This window comes from Nuphar pumila, chromosome 2, assembly GCF_984573655.1.
Source record: "Nuphar pumila chromosome 2, dmNupPumi1.hap1.1, whole genome shotgun sequence".
Classification (NCBI taxonomy): domain Eukaryota; kingdom Viridiplantae; phylum Streptophyta; class Magnoliopsida; order Nymphaeales; family Nymphaeaceae; genus Nuphar; species Nuphar pumila.
Window position 1 is genome coordinate 108,489,029 of NC_143250.1, and position 22,758 is coordinate 108,511,786.

The 22,758-nt window shown below is 35.2% G+C and overlaps 1 protein-coding gene across 2 annotated transcripts; it reads left to right on the forward strand.

Annotated features, from left to right (window-relative positions):
- The first annotated feature begins 7,923 nt into the window (after positions 1 to 7,923).
- Positions 7,924 to 12,627, forward strand: PYD1 (pyrimidine 1). 2 transcript variants are annotated; one of them, XR_016430303.1, is made up of 7 exons: positions 7,924 to 8,340; positions 9,038 to 9,301; positions 9,420 to 9,590; positions 10,633 to 10,745; positions 10,851 to 11,037; positions 11,902 to 12,022; positions 12,197 to 12,627. XR_016430303.1 is itself a non-coding variant. In XM_089996472.1 (7 exons), the coding sequence occupies exons 1-7, from the start codon at positions 8,026 to 8,028 to the stop codon at positions 12,351 to 12,353; spliced, it is 1,317 nt and encodes a 438-aa protein (XP_089852598.1). In that variant the 5' UTR covers positions 7,929 to 8,025; the 3' UTR covers positions 12,354 to 12,627. The 2 variants fall into 2 exon arrangements, 1 of the variants encoding a protein (XP_089852598.1); XM_089996472.1 differs by having other exon boundaries at positions 7,929 to 8,340; positions 11,913 to 12,022.
- The last annotated feature ends 10,131 nt before the right edge of the window (positions 12,628 to 22,758 follow it).

The following is a 22,758-nucleotide window of genomic DNA, read 5'->3' on the forward strand; positions in this document are numbered from 1 at the left end:
ATAAATAACAGGGTAACTTTATTCAAGTGTCATTGGTTTGATCCAACTGCAACAAGACTCGACAAAGCTTCAGGCATTGTGGAGGTGAATCATAAATCCAGGTTTGGAACATATGAACCATTCATATTAGCCTCGCAAGCTCAACAAGTTTATTATACTTTATATCCGAGTATAAAAAAGTCAGATAGAAATGAATGGTGGGCAGTTTGCAAGGTGAAGTCCAAACTATACTCTGAGTATGATCAGTTACAGGAAGATAAGTTAGCTGAAGACAACAATTACTATCAATCAGATGATATCTATGACTTCGCTTATGGTCACGATGTTGCGCATGATATGCATGTCATATCTCCATTGGCTGATGAAACATTCATAGAGGAATGTGTTCCAAATGATGTATCAAGTGGATGGGTAAACAATGAAGAAGAAGAAGAAGAAGAAAGTCAAACAAGTGACGGGGAAGAATTCTCAAGCTAGTGAGCAAAATCTTGTAATACAAACCTCTATTTAAATGCATTGCAATACTTGATGTGAATGATTTAAATTATTTGAATGTATTGTAATACTTTATGCGAATGAATGAGTTGTATTGCAATACTTGATATGAATGATTTGAATTATTTGCATGCATTATAATACTTGATGCAAATGAATGAGTTGTATTGCAATACTTGATGTGAATGATTTGAATTATTTGAATGTATTATAATACTTGATACAAATGATTTGAATGTATTGCAATACTTAATGTGAATGATTTGAATTATTTTAATACATTGCAATACTTGATGTGAATGATTTGAATTATTTGAATGCATTGTAATACTTGATGTGAATGATTTGAATGCATTGCAATGCTTGATGTGAATGCATTGCAGTACCTGATATGAATGATTTGACTGTATTATAATACTTGTTGTGAATCATTTGAAAGTATTGCAATACTTGATGCTAATGATTTGAATTATTGTAATACTTGATGTGAATGACTTAAATGTATTGTAATACTTGATGCGAATTATTTGAATATATTGTATGACATATGTTATTTGTTAGAATATAGTTCGTGGAGGTTACATTGGTCGCTCATTCAGTAGTAGCCAGACCCAACCTTCATGTTCACGGGCTCCTGTGATAGGTATATCATTTAACTAATTGATGCTTGATTAGTTCAAATGCGCATTCTGAGAATTTCTAACGTATTTTTTTACAGATGATGTTTCGCCTGTACACGACCCACCTACACCAGCTGATCACACAAGTCAGGAGCCAACACAGGAAGCAGGGTCTTCTCAGTCTGGCACAGGAAGACTCATTCGAATAGTGTATATCGATAATCGACCGTAAGTATTTCATTTTCAATTATTGCATATCTTATAAATATTTTATATTGATATTTATTGTGTACCAATTCATGTGCAACACGAGGTTTGAGCCACAAGAAGTACTACACGAGATTAAGAATTCACTTCTTCAACATCTATCAGGACTGGTTGCTCAATAAAAAGAGTATCCAAAGGAGGTGTTAGACAGATTGTGGTCCTCATTCACGGTATACAGTTGTTTCTTATAGTTAATGTGTTTCATATTTATTTTTTTTTAATTATGTCTACTAACTTTCTGAAAATATTTGTAGGCTTTGAATCGCTTCGCGACTACGATGGAAGAAAATGATGCAAGAAAGGTGTGACAGAATGTGGCAGCCAATCGATTTGCAGACATGCTGCACAATATGAAGACTGCAGCAAAAAAAGCATCTGGTTGAATAAATGATTCACTACAGTGGAAGGGCCATGACCCTATTACTATCAGGAGAGATTATTGGGATGGAATGTGCGATAAGTGGGCAGGAGATGTATTTCGAAATCGCTCTGCGAAGGCTGCACAAAATCGAGCAAAAATGCTCGAAGCCCATCTACACATAGGTGGATCTAAGACATTTGGGAGTCACCTGAAGAAAATGGTAACTCATCAATATATAATATTAATTTTATAAGTATTGTTGCAAACTTGTTAACTAAATCTTTTATCATTTAACTTCACAGGAAGCAGAAAAATGAGGCATTGTACCATATAAGTATGTGTTTATTGAAACACATAAACGAAAGACCATGGGAGACTTCGTATCAGAGAAGGCGAGAACGACAATGATATGTATTTATTCTATTAATAATCATTGCAATATGCAAGTTATCATAATATTATCATTAATTATTAATGCATACTTTAAACATTATTTTGTAGGAGACATATAAGCAACAGATGGTAGAGCGATATGACGATGACGCTACTTAGCATCCATCATTTGATCCTGCAGCATGGGTGACTGCAGCAGGTGAACCCAAAAAAGGTCGCGTGTTCGGGTTTGGGAGTAATATGAACACTTCACCTGTTATTGCTTCTTCCAGTTACGGCTCACAGACTTCTTCCGCCGACATAAGCTCCAAGCAACAACCTATTCTTTTCGGTGAAAATGTAGGCCAGATCGTTAAGGACACACTGCGTGACTACTTCCATGAAACCGTCGCCGACGTTCTTCGAGATGAGTTCAACAGTTTTTTGCTGAACAGAGGATCTTCGATTGCAGGTCTCTCTCAGATATAATCACATATTTAGTTTTTTGACTGCTTTAGAACACATATGAACATAATCGAATCACATATATAACTTTTTGCCTGCCTTAGAGCACATATGAACATGATAGAATCACATATAGAGTTTTTTTCCGGCCTTAGAGCATATATGAGCATGCTATAATCACATATAAAGTTTTTTGCCTGCCTTAGAGCACATATGAGCATGATAGAATCACATATAAAGTTTTTTTGACTGCCTTAAAACACATATGAGCATGCTATAATCACATATTCAGTTTTTTGACTACCTTAGAACACATATGAGCATGTTATAATTACATATTCAGTTTTTTGACTACCTTAAAACACATATGAGCATGCCAAAATCACATATAGAGTTTTTTTACTGCCTTAGAACATATATCATTCATGATAGAATCACATATAAAGTTTTTTGCTTTGTTTGCCTTAGAGCACATATGAGCATGATAGAATCGCATATAGAGTTTTTCTGACTGCCTTAGAACACATATGAGCATGCTATAATCACATATTCAATTTTTTGACTGCCTTAGCACACATATGAGCATGATCGAATCACATATATAGCTTTTTGCCTGCCTTAGAGCACATATGAGCATGGTAGAATCACATATAGAGTTTTTCTAGCTGCCTTAGAATACATATGAGCATGATATAATCGCATATAAAGTTTTTTTACTGCCTTAAAACACATATCATTTATGATAGAATCACATATAGAGTTTTTTGTCTGACTTAGAGCATATATGAGCATGATAGAATCACATATAAAGTTTTTTTACTGCCTTAGAACACATATGAGCACATGATAGATCACATATAGTGTATAATTTATTTCATTATATTTTGTTTATCAATACTGACTGTTCTTTTCTTGTGTAGGCTGCTAGCGATAATCAGCGTAGCGGAGCTGAATGGACAGATAAAGGCAATGAACAAGAAGACGCACAAAATCTTGGCGATGATTAGAGAACTGCATTGAAGAAGTTCTATTTTTTTTGTTTCGAAATTGTAATTGTTGAATTGTAAATAATTAAGCTTGTTAATTTTAAGGTGGAATGATTAATTGTTGTAGATTCCTTTTATATAAAATTTTATGTGTACTTTGTTTTTTATTTACAGGAAATATAAATTGTATCGTTCTCGATATTTAATTTTCAAATAAATTTTTTTATTTTTTTTTTGTGTTTGCGATGGATTTTTCTGTCGTTATACATATAAATCTAGCGACGGATGTAAATCCGTCACCAACCGAGGTCGCCGTTTAGTACCGGCGGATTGGCGATGGAATACATCGTTCGTTATTCCGTCGTAATTAGCGACGGATTTACTCCGTCGCCAGTTAGCGTCGAAAAATTTGCGACGTAAGCTTTCCGTCGCCTCATCGTCGCTAATCCGTCGCTAAGCCGGTTAGCGACGGAATAACGGCGGAACGTGGTCGTCGCTAATCCACTGCTTTGTTGTGGTGATAATGCTTAGTTTATGGTAGAGAAACTAAACGGTTGAGTTGGTATACAAGAGCCTCGTCTATTAATCAAAGGAACATGTATTTTTTTGGGCATCATTTGAAACATGTGTAATTTCATGAAATCCAAATTTTCAATCAATGTAAAGTTAACATACTATACAAACAGGTCGTTAAATTTGGCACTGAACATTGTGCAACAGATCTGAGTTTAGAGTCGAAGCTGAACTAGATCTGAGATGACAAAGTGGAAACTGGATCTGGATTGGCATGGTTATATCAGATTTGACAAGGGCTGAAAACAAGGTTTTTACATGTAAAAAGTGCAAAATGGATAGGATTTGATCTGGTTCCAAATGTAAATCAATTATAAAATGCAAATCTCAAAATGCCAATGACAAGGAACTCTCAAAGTCACTTAATGGGTCCGTCAAAGGTAAATCTCAAGTGGGGTCACTGGCCCAAGCCTTTATGGAGCACACCAATTAAAGGCACCCACACACCTACTACCAGTGGGATGAAAGAGTCAGCATCTTCTCCCCAAGCCCAGCGACACTAAGAGGCCTGTTTGGTTGTAAATCCAGATATCTAGTTTTTTAGATTTTTGCATTTTGGAGTTTCAAAAAGTTTAGTTTTTTTTTATTCTGAAAACAATCAATGTTTGGATGCACCTGAATATCTGGAAAAAATATCCAGATGCTTGTTCCCCTGTTTGGTTGTTTACTCAGAAATTCTGACGAGGTTTTGATTTGGACCAAGGTTGCCAGGTTAGAAAGTGGAAGTGGGAAACGATATGGGAAGCATAAGCGAGAAGCAATGCATTTGAAGCGGAAAACAATAAATATATATATAAGAATTGAATGTGAATCAAAATAAAACACAAATAAAAACTAAAATAAAAGTCATAAATAATAAATTTTATGTTTTTTAACGTAAGTATTAAATTTTTAACAAAATCTAAAAATGATTACCAATTTAATGAATGGACGTGAAAGGTTAGTGAGAGAACACACTTAAAAAACAAGAAAAGTTGAGTAAGAGAACATACAAGAAGCATATGAAAAAAGCATAGGAGAATTGATGTTCTCATCAAGTTTCCAAAGCGAGAAGAATTGTGATTTCGAAGCAAATTTCTTGAAAAAAAGCTTCCCACCTATCTAAAAAGCTTCGGGTAACTCTCATGTGAACATGTTTAGACCCCAACTAATTAATTTGTTGTTGAATGCTTTCTCTCTCTCAAACTCATATGTCTTTGCTCAGGCGTTTCAACAAACAGTTGATAGGCACATTCTAACTCTCCAAATAGCTCACAAAGAAACAATCACCAAAGTAGAAGAAACATCTCCCCTGCTCTCATGAGTCATGAGAGAGAGCAGTGGTGTGGAGAAGGAGAGGGCAAACCAGAGAGAGAGAGAGAGAGAGAGAGAGAGAGAGAGAGAGAGAGAAGAGGTGGTGGTGATGGGTCGAGGGTTTGGGTTGGGGGGTAAGCCCGTCTTTTATGATAAATGGAAATCTGTTGTTTTTCTGGTTCCTATTAATCCATGTATTCATTGGATTAATAAAATTCTGTTTTTTTTTTAAATCTGATTTTGAGAAATCTGGTTTTGCTATCCAAACAGTAAAAAATTACATCTCCGAATTTTTATTTTTCCAGTATATTAAATATCTGGATACTTGGTGCTAACCAAATAGGCCCTAAGGTAACCCAGTGGATGTGTCACATTTAAGTGACCGAGTTCCTTTCAAAGTACTCAATTTGACCACTGGATTAGGGTGTCAACGGGTTGGATCTAGTTCTGACTCAGATGAGTCCATCCAAACCCAAATTTGAGGTGCTGGTATCGGGTCTGAACCTGGGTCATATCTAGTCTGCTGTGAGAAAAACCAATATACAAGCCCTATAAAGATTACATGAACCAGGCCCATTCTATACTCAGTAAAATAATATTTTTATATTTTTTATATTGAAAAATCATTGGTCCTAATTAAAACTTGGGTCTAACCCAGGCTTGGTATGAAATTTCGCAAACCATACCCGGCTTCATGTGCTAATTGGATCATTTTGGACCAACCCACTTTTTAATCAGACCTTTTTTATCACCAAAACCTGACCCTATAGGGTTGGTTCCGGGTCAAACCCGACCGTTTCATGTGTATAACGACCTACCCAAAGCTTACTTTAAAATATTTAATAAAATGAAACCATAGTGGTTGTACCTTATCCTCATGATCCCCACATGGGATGCAGGTTGATGTGTTTCATTTAAAAAAATCCATGATCCAACTCGTACTGCTTGGGTATGGAAAGTTGTTCTATGAATCTTATATTGCAAGCCTCACATGGCCTGACTCAGTTAAAGACCAACCCACATGAGTACCAAATTGATTGGTGAGCCAACAAAGCCCATGGCTATGCTACCCCTAAAACAGAAGCAACGATTCATACTTGGTTTGGATACTCGACCCGAAAAACCCATTTACTCACCTATGTCAAAGGACCCGCCTTTCATATCCAGTAAAACAACGGATCAGGTTCTATATGGAGTTTTCGTATCTGAACCCTATAAAACCCCAACCATGGGCAATGCTATTTTTTTTAAAGGCAACCGGAGATTAGGCAGACCCCCACCAGTTAATATTCAAAGTACCACTGGGGTTTGAACCGAAAACGTTCCATCACAAGGAGAAGTGCACTTTTTTTTTTTTAAAGGCAAGCTAGGGTTAGGCGGACCCTAGCATAACAACAGCCGCCCCATGTGGCAGAGAGATTCGATCCTGGGTCTTCAGCTTGACACAGAACCCTGCTTATCACATGAGATACTACCTCGATAGTACGGGCAATGTTACTTTTTTTTTTTGAAAGGCAAGCTGGGTTAGGCGGACCCCCTAGAACAAACTTGTTCGAACTCATGAAATAGACTGGATACACCCTCAGGACATCGACCGTAAGTACAGCAGCCAAAGCTAGCTCAGCTAGGTCTCTGATCCTAGGGAGGTTTCTTTGAGTAAAAAAATAAACTGCACACATACTATGAGTGATTGGCTCGGTTTTAGCTCTTATAGATTCGTTAATTAGTTAGAATATATTAGACATATATTTTAATATCATATTCATATGGTGTAGAAGGTTGAAGTTTGGCCTTGCATTTAGAGTTCAAATCCTATTGTGAGCTTAGTTCAATAGGTCTAATGTCCAAATTCTATTATTTTTAATCTTAATATATATATATATATATATATATATGTAAACCAGATAGCTTGATCCTCGCTAATTTCATTCAGTCTAGACATTCACCACAAGAACAAGCCAAGCTTCAACACCTTCCGCTTAGTTCCATAAGTTCATTGAGGCACCGATCAGATGATAACACCATGGAGGCCCCTTGATGCCGTTCATCTTAAAAATGAATGACAACCCTCAAACAGTAAATAATAAGGCTGGTTGTGAGCTGTTCATTTTAAACCATTCAGATGCTGTTACGTCAGGAAAAAACATGGGGCCCATCCAAGTATTGGGCATCTCATCCGTATGGGTTTGGATGCCGTTCATCTTGAGATCAACGGCATCCAAAACGAGAGCTCACACTGACCCAATCCCATCCCCACTTATGATTTACCAGTGCTAAGTGTAAACAGCTAACCAAATACTTAGAGAGAATCCGTATCCGGGTCTGAACTAGATCCATATCCACATCGGATCTGGTGATATACATCGGCACCGAATTCGGGTCCTCCCGCCGATTATTTCAATTTCATCGACTTAGAGAGATAAGTCACCCGCGTCACGAACTTGTTCCCTCCCCAGTCGTCATCCCGATTTTTTCCCGACTATTTAATTGCGTGCCAGTCCCAACTAATCGCCTCGTGACGCAACTTGTCAGATCCCACAGGACAGGATTCCGTCTTCCTTGCAACAGCGCGCCGGCGGAGTCCAAAGGAAGAATGGCGAGTTTCCTTCTGAACTCTTCCTTCCTTTCGGGGATCTCCGGCAACTCTCTCTCGGAAATTCCGGCATATATCCCGGATGCCGGCCGGAGCTTCCTTGTCCCGGGGGGACACCGGTCGGCTCCTCGGCGTAGCTCCGGCCTCCGTTTTAGGGCTTCGTCCCAGGCGGGAGCCGAGCCCGATCTCAGGGTCAGGGTAAACGGGCTCGAGATGCCGAACCCTTTCGTTATCGGCTCGGGACCGCCCGGGACCAACTATACCGTCATGAAGAGGGCGTTCGATGAAGGTTGGGGCGCGGTGATCGCGAAAACGGTGATTTTTCTTTCTTGCTTTTGCATCTGCGTTTTTACTATACGTTTTTTGTTGCTTTCTGTTTTTTTGGTGATTTTTCGTTAGTTTTTGGATATTTTATGAGATTTTGAGATGGATGTGTATTAATACGGAGGGATCGGATTGAATTATGATGGATTTGGTTGAATTTTGCCCCTTTTGGCTAGTTTTGTTTGGTCGATTATGGATCTGCGTGTTGTTTGCTTCCACTGCGGATCACAATTTGCTGAACTTTGTTGTCGATCTCTGGTTTTACTTAAGACACGATTTGTTATGTCTTCCGTTGCTTAAAACTCCAATTGGGAGTCACCGTAAGATCGTATTACTGTGATTTGCATTTCGTTTGTTGAATTCAAAATTAGCAACTTTTGTTGTTTCTGTTCCCACCAATTTGCAATATCATTCTGTTGATATGTAGTAGCATTCATTGTCCATAAAAGTTAGGTAACACCCTATCGAAAATTGCAAATTTGATGCCTCCCCACATAAGACATTCAGCGAATATTATATGATAGGTGTTTCTTTCATAGTGTTAAACCGTTTATCTGGTTCTTAAAGTTTACACTAAGAACAACTCTGCAAGTTCGTTTCCTCTGCATATGGTTTGTTTGTTGTTTACCTAAATAGAGTTGGTGTGGAGGAACTTAGAGGTCTTTGTGTTGGTCTGGCATGAGATCAGGTATCACTTGACTCGAGCAAAGTTATCAACGTGACTCCACGATATGCACGCCTTCGAGCAGGATCGAATGGTTCAACCAAAGGAGAGATTATTGGTTGGGAGAATATTGAGCTTATCAGTGATCGGCCGCTAGAGATTATGTTGAAGGAGTTCAGGCAGTTGAAGGAAGAGTACCCTGATAGGATACTTATCGCGTCAATCATGGAGGAGTATGATAAAGCTGCTTGGCAAGAGCTTATTGAGAGGGTTGAAGAAACTGGAGTGGTAAGAAGTTGTTGACTACTTTGTTGCGTCAATCATGGAGGAGTATTATTCATTGTGCAAAATTGGGGGTTTTCCTTTTTTGTCCCCCTCCTGTTTTGCTTTTTTGGTTACTTTGCAGGATGCATTGGAGATCAATTTCTCATGTCCGCATGGCATGCCAGAGCGCAAGATGGGTGCTGCTGTGGGCCAAAACTGTGTATTATTGGAAGAAGTCTGTGGATGGATTAATGAAAAAGCAACAGTTCCAGTATGGGCGAAGATGACGCCGAATATTACCGACATCACCGAGGTCTGTTCTCTGATGCCTACTTGGGTTTCATCTGAATTAACGGGGAGATTTGTTTCTTCCATCTTGGTTGGGAAATGTTTGCCAGTTGAATCTTTTGTATGAACATGCGCTTGATCCTCAGTTGTAGTAATCAGGGCCCTCTAGCTCAAATGAAGTTGACCTTGACTTGGGGTTATTACTACATTAGTGACTGGCAAGAGCGTGGTAAGTTGCTCATTTCGGCAACTTGTCCACATCGTTGCTGATTCATACCACTATGAACTGGGCTGGCTTGTGCCACTCAGCTTGGATTGGTGCTGACCCATACAGCTGTAATGTTTCAATTGTTTCTGTTTAGATCTAGGTGTCTGTGACAGACCAACTTGATGCAATACTAAACATTGTTCTATGCAAAAATTCATCTCTTGGACCTTTTATATTTTTAAGTGATGGATGTAGACATGTTATCATACGTGCAAATTGAAGAAGAAGAAATTTTATGAATGAAACATAGTGGAAGTCTGAGGTTGTAAATTATCTTTCTATTGATTTATGTGGTCCAAAATTATGGATCAACCAAAGGTTTGGGTTGTCTGCCTGTGATCTCCTTGTGACTGCAAATTTGCTTATGACAACTCATCAGTTGTGATGTGAACTTAACCATTGAAAATGTGCCTTCAGACTCATCTATTCAAGAGATCCCACTCATTAGTGGAGACTGTGCCTTGGTACATGCATGTCTCGAGACTGTGCCTTGGACCATGCATGGCTGAACAACTATGTCACAGGGATTCAGCCAACCAGGTGCTGCACCCGCGTCGATGCGATGCGGGTGCGCGTGCAGGGCGGTCAACCCGACCCTGGGTGCGGTTCGCACCCAGGGTCATTTATGTCCAACTTTTGGACTTTATATATATATATATATATAATTTTTTATATTTTTGCCGCACCCCCGCACCCAAGTTTTTTGAAAGTGCACCCCCGCACCCGCACCCATGTGATATAGCTGAACAAGTGAAATGTACTGATGTAAAACATGTATCCTGTTTTTGCGATGTTGCAGCCATCTAGAGTTGCTCTGCGGACTGGATGTGAAGGAGTTTCTGCAATCAACACAATAATGAGTGTCATGGGAATTGATCTCAATACTTTACACCCTGAGCCTTGTGTTGAGGGGTGGGTTTGAGCTTGTATCACAGTTTCTGCTTATTAATTTGCCCTTAGTTCCAAAAAACTATTTGTAGATTTATCCATATTGATGGTATCTTCTATTTTCTCCAGGTATTCAACTCCTGGTGGCTATTCCTCAAAGGCTGTTCATCCTATTGCACTTGCTAAGGTGATGTCCATAGCACAGATGATGAAGGCAGAATTTGGTGCTGCAGATAGGTCACTTTCAGGCATAGGAGGAGTGCAGACAGGAGGTGATGCTGCTGAGTTCATTCTTCTTGGATCTGATACAGTTCAGGTTGGACTTTCTTATCCTTGCTAATCACTGGATGAATGGGGATCAATATGATTTTGCATTCTTGTTCATTTTCTGTACTATTTTTTGTCATTTTTTTTAATATTTATTCTGGAGCCTTAATAATTCTTTAATGGTGTATGCATTTCAGAGCAACAATTTGAATTGAACTACTTGAACATATCTTATTATGGTGCATCCAGGATTTAGCGGCATGATCTTTCCTTGTTCTACTGTATATGGACTATAGTGGAGAGGGACTATAATTTTTTCTCGTTCTTTTTGTTTCATGGAGATGGTTTGCTAATTTATGATGTGACTGCTGCCACTTTAAATTTACTGGGATAAAACAGCCTATGTTGCTGCTATATCTGGATACATAATCATGTTATGAAAAAGAATAGTGATTTGCTCATATTTGAACTAAAAGTACTATTATATATAAGAATATGGTGCGAAGTTCCATCTGGTTAAAAACTTTAAACTGTGCTTATCATCGATCTCACAGTTGCAATCAGATTATGGTAAAAAATAGGGTACAAAGTTGTTTGAATTGTTACGGCTGATTTCTTAATGCAGAACTGATAAGTTTATTGCTGGTGATTTGGCGTTTTAAGGGAGGCATTGGTGTTATGTGGCTCTAAAGACATGAACTAAGTTCTGGTTGCATGTACACCTGCTTTAATCATTTGCATTTGTTAGGAAAGTTTGCAGTTCATGGTGAACCTACGGGCTTATGTGGAGGACATGAATGAGAGGGCCATATGCCATTTGTTCGATTCATCTGGCTGGTTATGATCAACATGTTTATATGGCAGCAAATCTGTTTGGTGCTTCTACAATTACTGATTGATTGATTTTTTCAAGTGCTTAACCAGGTATGTACGGGTGTGATGATGCATGGCTATGGCCTTGTGAAGCAACTGTGTGCTGAGCTGAAGGATTTCATGAGAAAGCACAACTTCTCATCCATAGAAGATTTCAAAGGGTCTGCTCTTCCTTACTCTCCCCTTTCTATCTTGAATGGCTTGCTTAAAATTTACAGGATAGAGGGTCAATTTTCTTATCTGTTCTATACAAGTTTTTTTTTTAAGAATTTGCACATTCCAGGAAGCATTGATGAATCAGAGTTGCAATATCTGTATCTTGCTTTTCTCTTCAGGCATTCGTTGCAATACTTCACCACACACACAGATTTGGTGCATCGACAGCAAGAAGCGATCCGGCAAAGAAAAGCAGTGAAGAAAGGCTTGCAGTCTGATAAAGATTGGACAGGCGATGGCTTTGTGAAAGAAACAGAAAGCATGGTATCTAACTGAATGGAGGAAACAAGTAGGGCCTTTGTTACTATCCAAATAAAATCCCTTTCATGCCGTTTCCTTGTGTGAATACAACTTGCCAATTTGAATGTTTGCACAATAATTAGAGTTCTGAACTTGGATTTTGAGTGAAAATCTATGGAAGGACCTCTCAAGTATGACGCTGTACACCTTATTTTATTCACGCATCCTCTTGGTTGTATGTACATTTGAGGATATTTTGTTATCAGGTTTGATTCCAATAGATGGACTCAACCATGCCTTGATTTTCAAATTATTCATAAACTGGTTGCATAGATTCTTTCTTTGTTTGCTTCAACTCAGTGTGACTTGAGCTAAGTCTTCTTATGTTGCTCACCATACCAAGTGGCATTCTCATCAATCTTCACACCTGAGTTCTAGTTTAGATAGGCCAACAATCATCAACAGGCAAAAGTTTCGTAGTCAATCCCTTTGTTGAAAAGGGTAGTGCACAAATAAGGATGGGTTTGCTAAAGATATAGATTAAACCAAACTCTTCTATGTTGGGCATCCAAGTATGTTTGCATCCTTACTCTTCAACATGGAATAACCAATCGGTATTCAAAAGCATCATTTGGTTCTTGCATTGATACGGAAGCACAGTTTTTGCTAAAACTTCCTGTTATGAATGAAATGTGGTGCTGGGGTTGCCAGTCCCCCGCCCCCCAGTGCAGTGTTTGGCAACATAGTAGTGCTTGCAAACAGAGACCACCCTTCTCCCACACAGTAAGGTGTTGGAGAAACTGCATGTAAAATCTGAGATTTTTTTTATAATTAAAATGAATAAATGATGAATTATTGATATATTCATGACTATAATCGTAAATTCTTGGTTTTATTAATTTTCTTGATATTCTTGATTTTTTTGGTATTATTGATTTTCTTGATTTTGATTAATTATGAACCTTTGTCTCAAGTTAGGAAGATTATTTCAAGAATAATTGAAAAAGCTAAAATATGTGGATTAAACAAGAAAGTAAATGATTTGTATATTTTTAGATTATGGATTTTGAAATTGAATTCAAATTTAATAAATATATCTAAAATATTATAATTAGATTTGAGTTTGATTCAAATCTAAATTAAGACTTAATTGAATGTTAAATTAAGGTTGAAAAAAATATAATAAATTATATTTTTGTTGAAATTGAATCTACGATTTTAAATTTAGTTCAAAAGTTATATATGTAATTTTTTAGGGTATTTTTAATAAATAAATAATAATTTTTACAAGAAAAAAACTTAAAAATATAAATTAGCCAGTAGATTTAACTAATGATATTTAAATCAAACTCAATTGAGTTGAATATAATCCATAACATTTAGATTAATTAAAGGATAGATTATATTGGATATAACTCAGGATATCTTGAATCATATATCATTGGATTTGACTCATAGAGTTGGACACTCCAAAAAAATGTTATTATTGTTTCAACAGAAATTTCGGCCAATCAGTGGCTCATTTATTAAATCAAAGTTGTCCTTGATGTTCTTCATTTCGAGGGCATCAAAATCGACTATTTACATGCCAAATTGGTATTGATTTGAGCATTTTATTAGTGACCGAAGTTCATGCCTAATTATAAAAAAAAAATTAACGTTTTTTCGATATAAACTAATTTTTTTTTGTCAATCGGTATACGTACGATTAAATATAAGACCATCACAACGATCTACGTTTCGAGGGCTATCAAATCGACTATTTAAATGTTTAATTTTGATGAGTATTTGGGTTTGTAGGCTTTCTGAAAGGTTATCATGTCACTATAGCCTAAGACAAGATAAAAAGTTTCTACTTTTCTTTTATAGCTTAAGTAATTTTGAAATTTAATTAATTAGGTCTTATAATTTATTTTTTATTTTATTAATAAAATAAATTAATAAATATTAACTTCTTATATTAGAAATGAGACTCTTGTCTAAGCCCATCTATAAATAGAGGCCCTCTTGATAATGATTAATAAGGTTAGTTTTCTCTTCTTTCTTCCTCTCTTTCTTACGTTCCTTAGGGTTTCTTCCTCTTTCTTGAGTTTAAGAAAGGCCTTCACGTGATTCCAGAGAGTGTCTAAGGCCATTGTCTAGTTGGTAGAAGGTGCAGATCAGTCAGATCATGCAAAAAAAACCGTCGGATCATACAAAAAATATTTTTTTGACAAGAAGTGGAGTTTTTATGCTTTTCTTGTAAGAACAAAGTTCTTGGCCTAGATTTTAATATTTTTTCATGAGTTTAGACCATGATTAGACCCTCTTAACCATGGGTTTGACTCATATCTAAAGATCCATGGAGAAAAAATATTTTCTCCAAAGGAAACCCTTTTTGAAATCGGGTTTTTCACAAAAATCAGTTTCTCAAAAAAGAAATCTGTAAAATTTATAAATATTCAATTTATTCCATGATTTTCTTGCAAGTATTAATTTGTATTGGTAGAATATGTTATTGTAGACCTTCTTTGAAAATTTCAAGAATTTCTATGGTCAAAATCTTAAGATATTGTGATTTTAGCAATATCGGGTTTCTCAGAAAAGAAATTGGTAAATTTAGAAAGAAAGTGGATTTTGTGGTTGGATTCATGCAATATTTGATGGTTTCTGATAGATTATGATTTGTTAGATATTATGTGAATATTGTTGATTTTTCTAAATTTTATTTAATGAATATTGCATACTTTAGTTAATTTATTGCGTATTCTTTCAAATTAATTCTTGAGAAAATAAAGCATATGTGTATCAGGCATATTTTCTAGCCAAAAGGTTGAGAAAAATATGATCTATCTCAGATAAAATATATCAGATTTAACTATGTATTTTATTCTGGTTTTTATTTAAAATGTTCAAGAAAAATCATGAGTGTACGGATTTGGGTGACTCGGTTTGGTCCAACCTGAATGCTTAGATTCGAAATTTCAGGTTTTCGGCATGACCTTTGATTAGTAAAATATTTGTATCTCCCTCGTCCGAAAGAGTTTTAATGAACAGTTTTTTCTTTGGAAAGCTAACAAAATTTTGCATCTACTGTAAAATTTTGGGTTTTATTCATGGACTGAGCACGACCCTGTGACAGTCGAAATAAAATATGACATGTCTATAGTAAAACATTCATAACTCCCTCATATAGAAGAATTTTCACGAACGGCTTGCGATTGCGGAAAGCTGAAAAAATTTTCTACATACTGTAAAAATATCAACTTTGTTCACTGTATGTAAATTTTTCTGTGAATTCTGTCATAGTTGAATAGAGTTAAAGATTTTGCTAATCAAGATCGGTCTTTGGACTGAGGGTCAACTTATGCATAGTTCATATATTTTTTTGTAAATTTCTTCATTTCGAATAACATGTAATATGTGAATAAGTATGCATGTCATATCATATGCAAAAGCTTATATGAATATGCCTATGACTTGAATAGTTAATAAATCCTACACATTAAGATCAATGATCAAAGGGTCCAATAAATGCAAGTTTATGTTTAAATGCTCATGTTATGATGATGATATGAATGTTTCACTGAGATAGATGCTGATATTCATATTCTTTATTGCATTGGCCATGTATATACATATGTGTTAGCTGAAGTATAAAAATGAATAAGATTTTTATTTATGCATATGCTCAAGTTTATATTATAAGTATGATTAAGTGAATTTTCCAATACTTTATAAGAATGCATCGATGACCCATAAAGTGGCTCAAGTTTTGATGTTGTATGAAAAAAATAAGTATATAATCAAGTAATCATGTGACATTAAAACTCAAGATACTTACTGAGAGAGTGACAGGTGGTACAAAACTTTGTGAAGTAAGTCTGTTTCGAGCATGAAGGGTTGCTCCTCCCCTCCCACGATTTTATGGGAAAACCTCTCTATTAGACTGTAGTGTAAAGAATATAAGGTACTCATGAAAAAAACTGGTGTATCGAGTTGAAAGGTATTATGAATCTCTCTCGTATTAACGTCTCTCACCCCGTCTTAGTGAATGGACCTGGCCAGGCTAAAGTCACTTCTGTATGTAAAATACGTCCTGGGTCATGGTTTTAATATGAGAATATAAGTCTGTGTTGTATCAGCAGAGTTAAGAAGTGATAACTTAAGATATATGCGCATTAGTTATGCATTGCATGCATCAGTTAAGAAAGAAAATATAATAAAAGATAAGAATATATGCACGCATTGAAAGACTTCTGCATATGGTAAGTCATGCATATTAACTGCTCATGCATTTTATTTCTTGAATGTGTGAATTGATGCTCTCTTGTTAAATTTGTAAATTTTGAACATGCAAGATTAGTTGTATAATTGTTTCAGTTAATTTCAAATGCTAAACTATGAAATTTCTATTGAAATTCTTGCTTTGAATTTCTGTCTTACAAGCTTGACATATTTCACTCTACTGAGACATGTTTTGTTTGATCCTATATGGTTTAATATGTTTTAGGTAATGAAGAATAGCTTACATGCGAAGGCAGGAGGTTGCGATGAAAAACAAGTCTACATTTCCTTCGTATTTACACGATTTTCAGACTCTGATTTATTATTTGATTTTTATGACAATAGACAATTTAATTAAAATTTTGCATAATTGTGGACATTGATTTATTTAATGCAAGATAAAATCTATTTATTTTAAGTTCCCATAATCGTATGGTTATGCATGAATATGAAAAGTAGCACGTCGACTTTTAGACCCGATAAATTTTCTGTTGTATTTGTTAAAGTATTTTAAAAGGGTTTAAATTTTTTTTATCATTTTTGGGTTATAAAAATTGGGGTGTTACACCGCAAGGCACCAATTCAAGGCTCCCAAATAGAGCTTTTCGCATTCCACCGTGTGTATTAGGATCTAGCCTATGAGTGTAAAATTTCAACATGGACCTACTTGGCACATGCTCGATGCTTTATTAACTCTGGTTTAGGCCTTTAAGTTGTGTTTGGAATTAGACAATTTAGTGGAATGACAATCCAATTCTACTAAATCCTTTAATCACCTTCTAGCCACAAAGAGGAATTAAGTGGATTTGGATTCCAATTCTAGTGATTTTTTTGAATCCAAATGCATCCTAAGCTTACTCTACTTTGCTATTTTTAGATGGCTTAATGTCTTAGGGGTCACTAGAAACTAATTTGTATTCATGTTTTATTGATTCTTTGCTTTATATATATATATATATATATATATATATATATATATATATATATATATATATATATATATATATATATATATATAATGGCAATCTGGGGTTAGGCAGACCCCATCAATTATTATTCAATCATACCATTGGGGTTTGAACCTGCAGCGTTCCACCACAAGGAGACGTGCACTGACAGCTCCTACCACGAGTGAGGCCTTTTTTTGGGGGGTTATCAAATAAAAGTGTTGAACGAAGATATTGAAAAGACTTTAACCAAGTCCATAAAGTTAAGATTGTGTAATGATGTATATTCATATGAACCTTAACTATAAGTTTTTTGTTGTTTAAAAAATCGATTTGCGTACAAATTAGTTTACACACAAACTTGGCTATGGTTTGAGTCTGTTCAAGCGCACATTGTATGGGACGAACACAAACAGGTTTGGGTCTTGAATTTTTATCCATAGTTGCACAAAGCCAGTTTGCCTTGCGTACCCCATTTCAGGCGTACCAATATCTAATACCGGTATGAAACTCGTTCCAAAAAAAACAAAAACTCGTTTTTAAAACACACAAGACTTCATTTCTAAGTTCATAAGAAACTGGTCCCTATGAATATTGAAACCAGACTCACGTATGAATAATTGGCGAGAGTAGTATTAAGATGGGTGACCCCGTGGGAAGTCCTTGTGTTGCACTCTTAATACTCAAAAGGTGTTTGGTGTAGTGGGATGGGGCCTAGGCCGTTAGGCAGGCAGTCTAGGTTCAAATCTTATAGGCATCACCCCTTGTGCAAGCCGAAGCGTGGCGACTCCTCGGGGGCAAGGGGTGAGCCCACAAAGTTTTACGCTACCAGGACAGTGACAATAAGTAAGGCAGGCAAAGCTAGTGCGGTTAGGTCTTTGTTCCTGAGGGTGATTTCGTCATGTAAAAAATAAAAATAAAAATGATTGTACTGTACGGGTAATTTGACATGATTATCTAAAAATCCTATAATTTTTTATATTCTCTCGATGTCCAAAATCACAAATATCCGACATCGTTAGGGTACTTTTACCCATCACAACTATGAATTTAGGCATTTTTGAGATAAAATTGTATCACCTGTCGAATATGTCCAACACCCATTTAAATCCAGGATCATAGGTTTTTTTATGTGAATTTAGACCTCACGAATGCATAAATTTATTTATAAAAACTCGATGAAACTGAAACCACAAAAATGCGAATTTTCATATTTCGCATAAATATATTTGCGAAACTCCTACCACTAATTTGAAAAATAGATTACTTCTTACATGTATTGAACGCTCTCACATGAAGTTATTTGTGAATCTCCATATATTACAAATATTGTACTTACATATTTGCGACATTATGATAAATATGCAAACATTTTTTGTGTGTGAATTTCTTGAAGCATATATAAACCCGCTATAGATTTTCACATCTAACAAACCAAATAATAGTGAATGTAAGAAAATAGACATTCAAATCATTTAAACATATAAATAATTTAAAAATACATAAACATATAGACAATTATGTTATATACAAACTATTCAACAACTTTTTCAGTTTTAACATTCAAATTATTTAAACATTCATCAATGGTTTCAGTTTTACATTGAAACCATTTAAACATTCAACAATGGTTTCAGTTTTACATTCAAATCATTTAAACATCCAATCAATGACATTATATACAAATGACTTTATATAAAAATTTATTGATAAAAATATTCAAATAACATTATATACAAATCAATGAGTAAGTCAATGAGTTATAATCTTGATATTCAAATATATACAAAAAAATAAAAAATAATCAAATGAATTTCTATGGTTGAAGATGTTGTGATTGCCGCGATCATAGCTTCTCGATGACTTTATTTGTGTTCTCCAGAAGGCCAGCTTGAGTACGTATCATATCCTCTTGAGTACGTACCATACTCTTCAACATGCAGATTTCTTCAAGTGCAAGAGCCAACTCTCTTTTAGATCCACTTACGCTCTTTTTTTACTTCTCTCAAGCTTTCTTCTCTCGAACATGCAAATTTCCTCAAGTACAATATATATATATATATATATATATATATATATATATATATATATATCAATTTAATCAATAATATCAATCAATTAGAATAAATTTTTATATTTTGTACACATACATGACAAACCAATCAATTGTATCCATGTATAGTAGCAATATATATATATATATATATATATATATATATATATATATATATATATATATATATATATATATATATATATATATATATATATACACACACCCAGTATAGTGAAACACCTAAGAGGGGGTGAATTGGGTTTTAAAAACTTTTAGTTCTTCACACAAATAGAAAGCTATAAATCAAAAGAAGAAAAAAAAACAAGCAAGCAAGACACAAGATTTATAAGGGTTCAACCCAACTCTGGCCTAAGTTCTTTTGGCAACACCCTTACTCCACTAAACTACTAGCTTCATGGTGCTAGTAACCAATACACAAGTTTCACACCGCTTGTGAAACCCAACGTGAGTTCTCTCAGCTCTTTAAATGTCGACGCTTTGGTTTCACGATCGACTCTTATGTGCCTTTATAAGATGCTTTGGCAGTTGATTCTCAAAATATTTAGGGGTCGACTCTTGCTGCTCAAGGGTCGACTCTTATTCATTATAATCATATGAATATCTCAAAAAAGCATCATTATAATGGTATAATCTTTTAGCACTTTTAAGGAGATATTTACAACTGAAATATAATCTTTAAGTAAGCAAATTTAAATCTTTGCATACTAGAGGTTAAATACTTAGTCCTTAGAGAGTTTTGTAATCATCAAAATCAGTCTAGGAGTTCAACACACACACACATATAATCAATAAAATCAATGTACTACAATGAATTTTTATATTTTATACACACATGACAAACTAATCAATTGTATTCATGTATAGTAGCAATATATATCATTTTAATCAATGAAATCAATTAATTGCAATGCATTTTTATATGTCCACAAGCATCAAATATTCTTTCCTTATGTGACCTCTTTATTCGCATCCGACCCAACCACATGAACCTCACTTACATGTACTTCATGAGGATGGTCCACATTAACCTCAATCCCTTGGTCAGGTACTTCATTTTGGCCAGGTACTTCATCCGCCTGGTTGCATCTTCAACTTCATTTTTTGGGCATTGAGGTTAATAAAAACCTCATAGCCAGCCAATGGGTCACCCCGCCATCGTTAAATTCTTCCAGAATGGTAGACAAAATTGTGCCTACAAATTGCTTAACTTTTTTCGCACATTCTGCCTTAGATACAAGCTACTTTGAAATTTGTAGTTGTTTAATCTACGATAATTCAAGCTCACTGCTTGAACACAACTGTATGTGATTATCGATGGTGCATTTTTTGTGAAAAACAATGACCACCCAAATTTTTGGCACCGGATGTAGCTCCCTCTCTACCCACTTATGCACACTAAGCCGTGCTTCCAATTTATTAGGATAACCTAGTTCATAGTTCTTCGTTGGCTTTTATTGTTGTGCTTATTAGATGATTTGAGTGTGTTTTTTTTCGATACAATCTTCTTTTTATTGGTCATATTGTATTAATAAATATATTTAAATTTTTCTACAATAACAATATAAGAAATATTATACAAGCATTACAAAAAACAAACAACATATTTGCGTTTCAAAAATAAATAAATAAAGTGAACAATATTTCATTCAACCATTCAACAAATGGAATAGTGCTTGATTCAGTTAGTAAACAAAATGGAATAATGTTTGATTCAACCATTAAATAAAAGGGTACACTATGCTTACCGAAAAAACACACCATCAATGGTTTAGCGATGCAATGCCTCAGATGAATAGTTGCCAAAAATAGTTATCAGATGGAAAGTATGTTGGGGACCACTGATTGAGGACAAAAGAAAAGAAAAAACCAGATCATGCAAAAATAGCCAGGTTGAGGACCATAATGGGTTTATATATGATTAAAAAAAATATTTTGCAACAAATAAGTAATATCGCATATGTGTCATGATTTGACAAATAGTTATGTAAGATATTTGCGATATAAGGCGATTCACAAATAACGTTATGTAAAAACATGTAGTATATGCGAATAAGATACTTGCGAATTTAGTAGGTTTCGCAAAATGCAAAAACAATTATAAATTTATGTGATATTGTGTCATATATACGAATAAGCAAGATATTTGCAAATTTGGTGGTATTTGTAGTTTCATACATAAATTTATGCGATTTCAGGAATTATATGTGAAAGTAAACTATTTGGGAAATTAGTGGTAAGTGGTAAGTAGAGTTTCATAAACATATTTATGCGAAATATGAAATATATGCGAAAGAATATGTTATTTGAGATTTTGGTGGTTTGAGTTTCATCGAGATTTTACAAAAAAATTTATGCAAGTTTGTGAGGTTTAAATTCGCATAAAAAAAACTGCGATTTTGGATTTAAGTTGGTGTTGGACATATTCGACGAGCAGTATAATTTTATCGCATGCCTAAATTCAGAATTGTGAAGGATAAAAGTGTCTTAATGATGTCAGATATTTGGAATTTTGAACATCAGAAGAATATAAAAAATTATAGGTTTTTAAGGAATCATGTCAAATTATCCATACAATACAGTCATTTTTCATAAAAAAAATTAGTTGTCAAGTCATTAAGTTACATTTCACCCAAAAGTCTTCTGGTCAAGTTGGACCTGGACCAGATTCTGCCTTGTGTCACACAAACACACTATTATTAGAGCCCCCAAGGGGTTGGCATAGTAAGGTGGGACCTTGTCTACTAGATGAGCAATCAAGGTTCGATTCTTATTGTTGTCACCCATCTCCACAAGCCAACACATAGCATAGGCCCTGAGGCTAGGTGTCCTAGCCTCAGAGTTTTATGCTGCCGGCATGATGACTATAGGTGTGGCAGGCTGAGCCAGTGCGACCTGGTCTTCATGCTGGGTCCAGTTTCTTGGGGTTATAAATTCAAAAAAAAAAAAAAAAACTGGTTGCAATTGTATTGGTGGTAGTCATGGTAATAACTATATAAAACTGTCCCTCTTTAGTCAAGTAAAATATGGGATAACCTACTAACATTCTATATGGGAATTATTGTTTTACTTTGCACATTTTTCCTATTCTATCTAAATTCTAAGCACTAAGTTCATTAAGACAAGGGAAAGAAGAAGAACAACTTAGATAGCT

Coding starts and splice junctions, on each gene's coding strand:
- PYD1 (XM_089996472.1), top strand. CDS start 8,026: ATGGCGAGTTTCCTTCTGAACTCTTCCTTCCTTTCGGGGATCTCCGGC. Junction 9,302..9,419: donor GGGTTGAAGAAACTGGAGTG/GTAAGAAGTTGT, acceptor GTTACTTTGCAG/GATGCATTGGAGATCAATTT. Junction 12,023..12,196: donor TCCATAGAAGATTTCAAAGG/GTCTGCTCTTCC, acceptor TTTTCTCTTCAG/GCATTCGTTGCAATACTTCA.